The sequence below is a fragment of the Cheilinus undulatus genome, linkage group 16 (genome assembly GCF_018320785.1).
Source record: "Cheilinus undulatus linkage group 16, ASM1832078v1, whole genome shotgun sequence".
Taxonomy (NCBI): Eukaryota; Metazoa; Chordata; class Actinopteri; order Labriformes; family Labridae; genus Cheilinus; species Cheilinus undulatus.
This window is the reverse complement of record NC_054880.1, coordinates 39,971,526-39,984,070: the sequence shown is the minus strand read 5'-3', so window position 1 is coordinate 39,984,070 and position 12,545 is coordinate 39,971,526. Positions and strand designations below refer to the sequence as shown.

The 12,545-nt window shown below is 41.5% G+C and overlaps 1 protein-coding gene across 1 annotated transcript in view; it reads right to left on the bottom strand.

The window, feature by feature from the left end:
- rims3 (regulating synaptic membrane exocytosis 3) overlaps window positions 1-12,545 on the bottom strand; it is a 75,799-nt gene that overhangs the window by 10,857 nt on the left and 52,397 nt on the right. Inside the window, exons 3-6 of the mRNA XM_041810024.1 lie at window positions 3,401-3,542; window positions 3,208-3,320; window positions 489-590; window positions 243-382 (exon numbers count right to left, since the gene is read on the bottom strand). Coding sequence (XP_041665958.1) covers window positions 243-382; window positions 489-590; window positions 3,208-3,320; window positions 3,401-3,542 — 497 coding nt within the window. The remainder of the gene's footprint in view (window positions 1-242; window positions 383-488; window positions 591-3,207; window positions 3,321-3,400; window positions 3,543-12,545) is intronic.

Genomic DNA, 12,545 nt, shown 5'->3' with positions numbered 1-12,545 from the left:
GGAATCTCTTAAAACAAAAATAATTGCAGGCATTTATGTGATTATGCAGTTGCAAAGCCTGACATCAGGCTTGCATTAACCTTTTTTTTATTAATTATTTATTTCATGTTTATTGGTATAGGGACAAGTATGAAGCAAGTGACCACTGCCGCACACTACAGCATTTAAGATGAGTTTTAGTAAAAGGCATCAAAACTGTACAAACAGCTATGTTTAAACTGAAAAATGGAGGCAGTAAGTACCTGTAGGACTTTGCCCTGAGGACTCTCATCAAACAACAGAGCCTGCTGGTAGGTGGGGTCCAGGTTCTTCTTTACTACTTTGGTTTTCTTCTTGGCCAAGCACACTCCGTTCTCCAGCAAGTACACCTTCACGTAGGTCGCTGCAGACAAAACAACAAAATACACCTCAGTGAAACTCCTACAGGGGTAAACAGAAGGATAAAGAAGCTCTGCACATAAATAGATAATAAAGAAATCAAGCAGTACCTGGTATGTTCTTGGAGCCTGGTTTGGCGATCAACCCTCTGGCCTGGTTTATCTCCACCTCCAGCTGGCCTCCTCTGTCCACCATGCCTACATGGACATCCCCTTCAGAGGGAAAAACACCATCGCTTATAATCCAACTTTTTACAAGCCAAAACCGTTCTAATGGTTATGTAGAGAAAAAATCCAGGTTACAAAGTGTTTTAAAAGGTAGAAAACAAAACAGGCAGGTAACAGAAACAGAAGCATAAGAAGGATTCATAAATAAAAATAAACTAAGATATAAAATTCCTTTAGAAGAAAGAATGCCATTCTACTTTTTCAATGTATTAAAATCATGTGTTGAAATTCAGGTAAAACCAGATAAAAATTCTGTAAATATTAATCAATAAAGGTATGTCTTTCTCTGATCATTAAACCCTGTTTAACTACAGGCTTTGACTGCAATGACTCATACCGTACTGCAGAGGGGGACAGAGAGCCGTGAGTTTCTCTTAACCAGCAGGTTTGCAGGAGCACACTTCTCTGATCTGCTGTTTTTCACAAGCAGTGACCTTTACATGAAAGATTTATACCTCATGCAAGAATAACATCTTCCCCGCTGAGTGAATACACTATTTCTTCTGTATTTTTAGATTGTGTTGTGCATTGAACAGTTTGTTTGTTGGTATATGAGTGTAGATTGTATTTGATTTGCCTCTCTTTTACCCCACTGCCTGTTAATATTTAGAAACTTTTGTATTTCAGCATGAGTCCCTTCTTAGGAATAAAATTTGACCATGGGATATGGGATATGCATGTTCTGTTTTTATTTAATAGCCTTTGTTTGACTCTAAAAATGCTATGTATCTCTGGTAGGAATGGGTGGTATTTATTAATATGTCAAAACCTCCCCAGATTTTGTATACAGTATACGGTATTACTGCCAAGTGTTTAAAAGACACATTATACAGTCACTTGTTGGCGTGAACATGAGCAGAGTGCCCCTCTTCAGGTGTTTCATTCATTCCTTTAACAAAATGCTTTGAGTCTAAAAAAGCAAAGGCGATATTTACAGGAGGGCTGGATGTGATTTATATTTGAAGCATAGTTTTAACCCTTAAAGACTGACTCAGACTACACAGTTTATTTGGTCGATCGTGATGGCACCATGTCAGACTATGCGACTAAAATCTCATCCCTTCTTGGCTGACAGACTGGCTGCACGACAAGAGTGATCATCATTGTATGTTGAAGACTGCAGCGGTCTTTTACTCGTAAAAGAAGAAAACAACAAACAAGAAACAATTATTGATCTATTAAGAGGACAACAGGGAGGGGCTCTCCTTCAGATAGAGCTTACAGTATGCATGTGATAAATTAAATACAACAGAATGTAAACACTAGTTCTAGTAGTAGGGAGAAAAATTAGGGACTCTTTTAAATGATGTTGCAAGAGAAGAAGCAAATGCTCTCCTGTCACACTACAAGACCATTTGTCCCAATGCCCAAAATCAGGCCCAAGTTTTGACAATGAGCTGTGACGTAGTCAGGCCAAAATCTGGCTGAATTAGTGAAGCCTGAGCTGGCCTTAACAAATAAATTGAGTTACTATGGAAAGTGTCAGAAAAATTAAGACAAATCTTATTCAGTATCAAACAAAAATAAGTATTTGAGAACATAAAAATGCGTTCAAAACAAAAAAAAAAAGATCACATCAAAAGACGAATTTAGAGCTTGAAATTTTGAACATCTACCTTGTTGTTTACAGTTCCAGTTTTTTCTTTCTGTGATCAGACTTTTCTCTCACTCCTCAGTTTTGCATTTGCCCTGCCTGATCCTTTTTTTGCGCTCCTTGAGTTTTTGCTTTCGTTCTGACACAAATGTCACATGTGGGCGAGCTTTTCTGGGGTGTATCCCTATTAGCCTAGGAGTTTTTGAGTGACAGCTCTGTCACTGTGGATGCTCTGGAAGTTGTTGTCCGATTCACAACTACATTTCAGATCAAATGGGGGAAGGATGAGTTTAAATGCTTTCAAAAACTTTTGGTGGTTTTTAATTGTGCTTGGCGTTGCTCCATTCGCAAATGGAAGAAATGTGGGACAGCCAGGACTCTTCCAAGAGCTGGCTGGCCAACCAAACTGAGCAATCGGAGGAGAATGGGCCTGTCCAGGCGACCAGCTCTTGGAAGAGTCCTGGTTGTGCCAAACTTCTTCCATTTGAGAATTAAAGAGGCCACTGTGCTCTTGGAAACTTTCTGTACCTGTCAACATTCCTGTCTCTGAGCTCTGCAGGTAGTTCCTTTGACCTCATGGCTTGGTTGTTGCTCTGATATGCATTGTCAGCTGTGAAGCCTTCTATAGAGAAGGATGTGCTTTACCAAATCATGTCCAATCAGTTTAATTTACTACAGGTGGACTCTAGTTAAGGTGTAGAAATATCTAAGCAAGACTGGGAGAAATGGGAGGCAACTGAGCTAAATTTCAAAGGGTCTAAACACCTATTTCCATGTGATTTTTTTTTGTTTTCAATAAATACAAATATTTCTAAAAATCTGTTTTCACTTTGTCATTATGGGGTATTGAGCGTAGATTCAGGAGAATAAAAATGCATTTAAAGACTGGATCATAAGGCATACCCTTGGACACACTATTACTGTATTACCGCCCATTCCTAATCTCTGGAAATACTTGGGAATAACTGTGGTTGAAGATAAGGGTAAGGTCATCTTTTTCCGTCTTACCCATGGGGGGTGTAGCTAGTGTTTGTCGTCCTACAATCTGAGCAGGGCCTAGTCCATCCAGGAAGTCGCTGAACTGACTCTCAGGCCCGAGGCGTGTGGTAGGGAAGACAAACCTGACACAGAGGACACAGAAAACAATCAATCACTCTGCTGATAGTGTATACAGATGCATGAACACTGGTTTGATACTCACGTTCCATCGGAGCTGTTGGAGTTGGTGCTGCCATCGGTCGAGTCCTTGCTGCCCTGCCGTGTCACCCGGTTCCTCATCTCCACAGCGATGCCCGTCTCCGTGCTCCTCCGGATGGTGCTGCGGAGCTTCTTCGTCCCGCCGTCTGGAAAACACACAAAGAGGTCATGGCTCCTTCTCTAAGTGTCCTTATTTCAGCGGGATAATCCACTAAGCATCATAATCGAGGCAGTCATAAAGCTGTCTGATAAGGAAGTCAGGTCTTAGGTAGAATCTGCACCTGCAGGATAAGGCTTTTATGGGGATATGCTGCCTCAATTCTGACTTATATTGTTCTGCAGACATAGATTTTTCCTTAGGTGAAGATTACAAGTTCTCATTCTATGCTTTCTTGGTTTCTAACTGTGTTTTAAAGGACGCCTGAGACGACAAAGGATGGATGCTTCTGTCAAAGATTTTTAGACCCACAATGCTTTTTAAAAACACCCTCACCTGAATAGGAAACAGTTCACACTGGCCTAGAGAAAACACCTCTCTCCACTATTTATTTTAAAGGAGGTTCACTCAGGCAAGAAGGCAATCTCTCCTAATTTCCACCGGGACGTCCCCGCACTATTGGAGAGAAATCTCTCCATTCTCAGGTATTACTATGGGCCGTTTAAAACACGTAAAGCTCATTTTAAAAAGACGGCTGTGGGAAGGGGGCAATAAGCTTAGCAAAGGGGGGCGACTCCTGAGCCTGACTTGCAAATTGGCAGCTTGAGGATTGTTGTGAGTGGCTGAGAAGAAACACAGCAGGGATGCAGAGCCGTTAAGAGAGGCGAGTGGCTTTAGGCTTTGCTGACGCTAGGAGAACGGAGAGCAAGCCGGAGCGCCGCTAATGCCAGAAGAGGCTTTCAGGGCATCATCCCCTGTAATGACACACTGAGTATCCGTGCGGCTCGGCACAACGAGTTCCAAGTAGCTGGGAACATCAGAGTGATTCGGTGTTCAGGATGTGACGTGGGAGGTTTTTGTGCTTGTGCCGTTTGGCCGGACGACTTTTTCCTTATCCACTTTGTTACTCCTGCCTTCGCCTCAGTAACCTTCTTGCAATGTTACCCAGAGTTCTCAGGGTGAAAAGAGGTAACACGGACACTTCAGGGCAGCTTGGAAGGACACAAACACATCCACATTACATCATTGGATATAGAGGAGTTCCTGACTTATTATGGGCATTTATCAGGTCTACAAATAAGGTCACCCTTTAAATTAAAGTCTATTTACTACCTAGAGAGATTATTCTTATCATGATTATATAAAACAACACTGCAAAGGAGACAGATAAAAATAAAAATAAACACTTTCATCCCCCCTAAGGTCTATAAGTGTGATTAATAACCCAAAATGAAAAAACAAGGCCAAATCCATAGAGACACGTGCACTGATTCATACACAAACGTCATGCTGACACTAGACAGCAGTAGTGTCTGTACATTCACACCTTCCTGCAATATTTACGCTCTCTCTCTCTCACAAACATGCACAGCATCTGCACGTGAGCAGACTGGGCTTCGGGGTGACGCTTCAGTCAGGCAGAAGGAATGAAAGACGCGAGAGCAGCTACTCTGAGTCTGCAAATGTTGCTTCATACAAACCCCTGCAAAGTCTATGGGTAATTTGTGGGACTTTATTGTGACAGGAGCTCTCTAAGCTGGCATATTTCTTTTCTTAAATCCTACTGTGGGGATTTAAAGTCTTGAAAATGTCTTCATTATTGATGTCTCTTAAGCCCTTTTCACACATAATCTGCTGAGTATTTCAAGATAATTCCAGGACATTCAGGCTCTGATATTTTCAGGAATTTTTCTACCTCACAGAGGGAAATTATCTGTGTCAGACGTATCCACTGTATTATAATATGTTTCTCCACCTCCTCCCATCTGTACTTTCTAATTTTGTTTTTCAGGACATTTTAAGGGCGTCAGTGTTTGCAGTGATGCAAAGCTCACATCAACAGATCACAGACTGGGACTTAAACCTCGTTTATGCTCTCATTCAAGACTGAGCTTTCTGTCTGACTGCGATTATTTCATACACATCTTTGCCTATGAAACAAGACCAAACGCTACAATACTACCCATGATCAAGGGGGCAGTGTTGAGCAGTGTAACCACCTGTTCAAGCCAGAGCAGCAAAACAAAACAATGAAGAAGAATTTTGAAAAATGGTGAAACTTACTCAAAGTTTAAGACTTTCAAAAACAACAAAAGTCATGTATAGACATGTCTACAGTCACCATGGTTCACATTATGCAGTTCTCTATGGAGTTTACTCCTTCGGTAGGGACGCACCTAGTCCGTCCTGATTTCATTCGTCAGTGTGAGAGCTCAGGCAGTGCGCGACTGTCAGGCTGTAACATGAGCGCACAAATGTCAGGTTTTGGTCATGTTTTGTAAACGTTTCAATCTTGCAGTGAATGCTGATAGCAGAGGCAGGGAAAAAACAAAATTATTATCAAAGGGGGGCATATCAGAAGCAGAGGGGGGGATCACCCTGCAATTCACATCCTGTGAACTGCTCTGATGTCCATGCTGCAGAGCAGGACCATCCTGGACAAACTTGGCCCAGCGCTGGCAAACTGGTAATGAAAAGTAAAATTAACACAGCTTGGTTTGGATCGGCACAGCCAAAAGTCAGAGTGGAAAAGCCAAAAGAGTTCATGTGGCCCCCAGCAGTCTAGGATCCATATATATGGACCTGTTTAGTAGAAGTATGTATATGTAAGCCATTGTAGGTTGGCTAGGTTAACTTTAGCTTTAGCAACGTGAGCTCTAGGAAATGTAGCAAATCTTAAAGAAGCTATTTTAGCTGTGAAGGGGTAACATACGTTAGCCTTAGCAAACATAGCATTAGCTAAGGCAGCTAATGTAGCTAAGCTTTGTGAGTTAGGTAGCTATCTAATGTGAATAAAATATGGGGTTATGAGAATTGTAAAACTGTTAAAGGTGTACAGTCTTCAGCTATGTTACCTATGTAGCTTATGTAGCTTCAGTAGCATTAGCTGTGTTAGCTAGATAGCTATTTAATGTGAATAAAATATGGGTTTATGACAAATGTAAAAAGATGTTCAGTCACCAGCTATGTTACCTATGTGGCTCGGTCGCTTAATTAGCTTTAGCTGCGTTAGCTAGGTAGCTATTTATTATGCATAAAATATGGGTTTATGAAAATTGTAAAACTGTTAAAGGTGTACAGTCTTCAGCTATGTTACCTATGTGGCTCAGTAGCTTAATTAGCTTTAGCTACATTAGCTAGGTAGCTATTTATTGTGTATAAAATATGGGTTTATGAAAACTGTAAAACCGTTAAAGGTATACAGTCTTCAGCTACGTTACCTTCATTAGCTTTAGCCTTAGCTACGTTAGCTGCATCAGAGTGTTTTTATGCAGGACAAGGGTTTTCCTGTAAGCAGACTGTTTACTTGGCTTTATTCAACTTTTTGTAGATCAGGTTTCAAGGCAGCAAGGGGGTCTGAGAGATGTGGTCTGCAGCCAGACTATCTTGAAAGTAGCATCTTATCTCTCTGACTTCCCACTCTGAAACTAACATCACTCCCTCTCTAAATTTAATTTCGATGTTGATCGTCCATTGCAGTGTGCTGTCTGTTCCTTTCTTCTTTAATAACTTTGACACCTAAAGGCCTATCAAATGTAAAAACAACAGATGCTGTATTTTTTAAACCATACGGTATCATAAAAAGGGAGTTCTGCTATTTTGAGCAACATTAGTTGTGAGTGCAGGAGAATTCTTCTGTAAAGGTTTTTGTATTTACATCAGTTTAACATTCATGCTAGACAAACATTAACACAAACTCAGTTTATGTGTATTTTCCTGCTGTGTTTAACTGACTTTACAGAGATAATTTACTCCAGGTTGGCAGAAGACACCAACCAACGATGTTGAGAAATGTTCACTAGTCTAGAGCATGTGTGAAAGAGGCTTAAGACTCATTTTTGGAACTTTATTTTGACAAGGACGTTCTAGGTTGGCTTCTTTCAATGTTTTATTAATCCGCCAGCAGGGATTTGGAGTCTTTTAAACGTCTTAAACGGTTTAGGGATGTCTCTAAGTTTCAAACAAGTTCATTAGGCAGTAAATCACTGCAACAACAAGAGAAACAAACTGGTTATCTTCCTCTGTAGTGATGCTGTGTCCATGCAGCTCATTAAGACTGCAGCTGCATTTGCAGCAGAAACTCATGTCTCTCTCCTCTACAGGAGCTCAGATTGTTGAGCGCTGCAGTAAAGTCACTAAAGGAGACTTTTAACAAGCGCTTCATCGTTGTTACCAGTCAAGCCCATATCCAGGTACAGCCGCCCCACTTCATTAGCTCCAGCAACTCCAAACTCATTAAGCATCCTTCCTGGTGCTAACCTCATCGCCATGACAACCGAAGTCACCCTGCATCATCACCATTGCTATGGAGATAAACAAAGAGCAAACAGAGCAACTGAATGAGACTTTTGAGGGGGGTGGGGTAAAAGAGGGATGAGGAGTCTTTAGGGGAAATGGGTGAAGAGGAGAATTTCAGGCTCCCATGGGTGCTGGAGATGAGAAGAGGGGTGCTTTCTATTTTTAATCCTGCAGTCAAGACTATTTCTAACTCTGTGTGTTTGCAGCATATCACACCCAGACAAACTCCATGCGCTCCCCGCTGCTGCTGCCATGACAACCCCCACCCTCGGATCTGGACCCAGACAATGCCACCTGAGACAACTGGCGCCATGGTGACAGGCTCATCCCCCCATCACTTTCTTTTTAATTGATCTATGGAAGCAGCCTTTCACAAAAACTCCTTTAGGCTGAAACAAAACACCTAGTCACCACTAAAGTCCACTATACAGTGCTGTGAAAAAGTATTTTTCCCATTCCTGGTTTCTTTTTCTTGGGGGTGGGGGGTGGGGTATATATATTTGTCACACTTAAATGTGTCTGATCAAACAAAACTAAAAATATCATAAAAACGATAACCTGAGATCACATAAAATGTAGTATTTAAATGATGATTATATCAATTAAGGGGGAAAAGGCCATCCAAACCTACCCTATGTGGAAAGTAATTCCCCCCTTTGTTAAATCCTTAACTAACTGTGATTAACCTAATTTTTGGGAAAGCTGAGTTCAGTTTCACTACCCACACCCAGACCGGATTACCGCTAGACTTGCTGAATCCAGAAAATCCCTTAAATAGAACCTGTCTGACAAAGTGAAGTAGGCTACAAGATCTCAAAAAACAACACATCATGGCACCATCTAAAGACATTCAAGAACACATGGGAAGCACAGAAAAAATTCTAAGGCTCTGGGACTCCAGCAGTGAGAGCCATTATCCAAAAATGAAGAAAACTTGGACCAGTGTGGGAAACCTTCTGAGAGGCTCATCAAAAGAATCCAAAACAACTTCTAAAGCCCTGCAGACCTCACTTGCCTCAGTTAAGGTCAGTGTTCATGATTCAACAATTATCCTTAGTCCCAAGGTGAAAACCACTGCTGAACTACAGCAAGAGCCATTATGCACAAATGTAGAAAACTTGTAACAGCGGTGAACCTTCCCAGGAGAGGCCGGCCCACCAAAAAAACTCCAAGAGCACATCAATGACTCATCTAGGAGGTCTCAAAAGAACCCAGAACAACATCTAAAGACCTGCAGGTCTCACCTGATTCAGTGAAGTTCAGTGTTCATGATTCAAAAATTATAAAGAGACTGGGCAAAAATGGCATCTATGGGAGAGTTCCAAGGCCAAACCACTGCTTACCAAATATAATGTGAGTAAATTCCAATGCAGTTTTTAAATGATGATTTCATTTGCTAAGGGAAAAACACCCAAACCTACCTGGCCCCGAAGCCTAATAACTGGTTGTGCCACCCTTGCTAGCAACTGCATGTAAGCATTTGTAATAACCGGCAACAAGTTTTTTACATCACTGTGGAGTCACACTCCACACAATTCTGACACACTCTTCTTTGCATAATTGTTTTGAATCAGCCACATTTGAGAGTTTTCAAACGTAAAAGGCCTCTTTAAGGTCATGCCACAGCATCTTGAGAGGATTAAAGTTCAGACTTTCACTAGGCCACCCCAGAACCTTTTATTTTAAAACCAAACAGAGGTAGCCTTGCAAGGCAGATGGATTCGTGGAGTCGTGACGTCAGCAAGCAGTAACAAGATGCCGGTGCAATAATGGCGGAAGACATTACCGTGGATGCTGCTATAGTGCCAGTTTTATCAGAACTTGACATTTCTTCATTAAAAAAGGCTTTGAAAAAAAGTCAGAGTGTGACGTAGCAGCTATCAAGCTGCGCATGTGCAAATACTGAGAGTAACACGAAAAATGGTGACTACAGACATGTAAGTGCTCGACTTACTTGTCGTTTTTGAAAAGAAATCAACTCAATGCTGTTCTTTGTTCTTCTTTTAACAAAGAAATGTTGTCAAGTTCTGATTAAACTGGCGCTTTAGCAGCATCCATGCTAAGCTCTTCCTCCATAACTGCACCAGCTCTTGCTGCTGCTTGTCTACGTCCCGACTCCGCTGCGCCTGAAAGTACAGCCCCTCGTTGCTGATTGGTCCTTTCACTTTCTAACCGGGCCCAAACGGTTCAGATGGGAGCTTTTCAAGATGGATTCGCCAGTGAAAAATAAGGAATGGGGTGTATCCATCTGCTTTGCAAGGTTATCATCGATGTGCTCTTGGAGTAATTTTGTTTGGCCGGAAACTCCTGCGAAGGTTCCAAGTTTTCCCCATTGTGGATAATGGCTCTCACTATGATTGGCTGGAGTCCCAAAGCCTTGGAAATGACATTGCAACCCTTTCCAGACTGATAGATGTCAATGACTTTGTTTCTCATGTGTTCTTGAATTTCTGTAGATGGCGCCATGATGTGTTGCTTTTTGAGGTCTTTTAACCTACTTCACTTTGTCTGACAGGTTCTATCGAAGGGAATTCTTGATTCAACAGGTCTGGCAGTAATCAGTATCAGTGATGCTGAACGCAGCTTTCCAAAAAATTAGGTTATTCACAGTTAGTTCATGATTTAACATGGGGGTCGAATACTTTTTCACATAGGGCCTGGTAGGTTTGTTTGGACTTCTTCCCCTTAATAAATGAAATCATCACCTGCATGTTGTATTTACTCAGCTTATCTTTGTCTAGCATTAAAAATTCTTGATGATCTGAAAAGTTTAAGTGTGATGAATATGGAAAAATACATATTTGAGGTAGGTAGCAAATACTTTTCCATAGCACTGTAGGTATAGGTGTCAGTATCATGGTGCTGAATAGTATCCTTGATGACATTAATACCCAGTTTAGACACAGTAATTGCATATCTCCACCATAAACCCATCTTTGAACCATCAATCCATTTACTTCTCACTTGTTACTTAATTTTCAGCAGTCCCTCCCCTCTCATTCAAGCAGCCCCTTCTCCCCTCCTCCTGCAGCCCTCCATGGTGCGAAGCAGCGATCTCTTCCTTCCTATTTAATCCCCTCCTCCTCCTCCTCGTCTGCGCTTTCCCTCCATTCGTTTCCATGGCAATGCCGTCTGCATTGCACCAAGAGCCCCGGCCGGCGTGTTTCGCCTCTCTGTGTCTTTTCTTCCCCCTCATTTTGTCCTCTCCATGAGTCTCATCAGCCACTTCTTCTTCTTCTATGGTTTTTCAATCAACACTCTTTTGTTTGTTGCAGATCTTTATCTCTTTGTTTCCTGTCTTTTTCCTCACCCTCTCTTCTTCTGTGTTGCTTTTTCTTTTTTAGTTTATGACTTTCATTTCTTCGACCTTTGTCCATCTCCACCACTGAACTCCTGCCTCCTTATCCCGCTTCATCCCTCCCTAAATTATTGAGCATTTTCCCCCTCTGCTGAACCAACTCTGTTATTCAGTGTTAACATCAAATACACACACATCCTAGAGGAAGTAATTAGAGGTAGTCTGACATGCAGTATACGCTGTTTGAGCGGCTAAAATAACAACATTACATAAGCTGCTGTGCTTTACCATGCTAGAGTGGAGGGCTTCTTGGTCTTTGTGTGCTACAAGGCTGTTTGAAGTGTCTCCTGTTGGCTGAGTAATGCCTCATCCCTGAAGACTCAAACCCAGAAATCTGCAGCCCAGGGAGCTATCGCACACTCAAAACTTTCTTTGTGTGTGCAAAATCAGAAGCATTTGTTGGAGCGACTTCTGCACGCCAGGCCTGATAATCAGGATAAGGCAAGTTTAAGTTACAGGGAAGAAGATTAGCACGGGAGAAAGACAGAAGTGATAGGGATGAGGAGAATTAAAAGCTTCAGTGGGGAGAATTAATAGCAGAGAGGGAAATAAAGAAAGGTGGGATTACTGAAAATGCTAGCAATGCAGAAAAGAGCCACACAGTGTGACTGCATGCACGCTCACACATGATATATCCTCTGTGAATGTGCGTGTGCTGAGATCATTAAAGCTGCTCTGACATTTGGAGAGAGCCCTGATGAAGCCTTTCTCATTATATGCTGTAATATAGGATGCTGTTTTTAGACTCCCTGGCTGCCCCGACATGCCGATTGGATGCACCGGTGACGGCAACGAGCCGCCATGCATAGCAACAGTAACCAAGCATGAGTGTTAGAGATGAAGGATCTGTCATGGTTGAACCTCTGCTAAATTTGGACAAAAAGAAGATTCAAGGTAAAGGATTAAGTAACAGGAGAGATTACCAGAATCTGTGATTCAGAGCGTTTTTTATGTACCTCACTGTTACATAAGACTGTAGCTGCTGCTTCTCTAGTTTACACTACAGACACATTCACAGTGTTTGCATGGACTGGACTGAATTAAATAAACAGAGCTCATTGTAACTTTACACAGACTAATTTTAGAAGAAAATATAGGGCTGCAATGACAGTAAACATAACATTAACAATCCATGATCAATGTTTCAATTAGGTTTTTAAATTTAACCCTGCAGTAAAATCAATGTTAACAAAGGCTACAAACATTACCCCGTGAATCAGTGTTAATTTTGGCAGCTATTTTTAATTTTAGTCTTAGTTTTAGTCCTTAAATTAAATGCAATTTAGTTTTAGTCACATTTTAGTCATTTCTAACCTTTTTAGTTCTAGTCTAGTT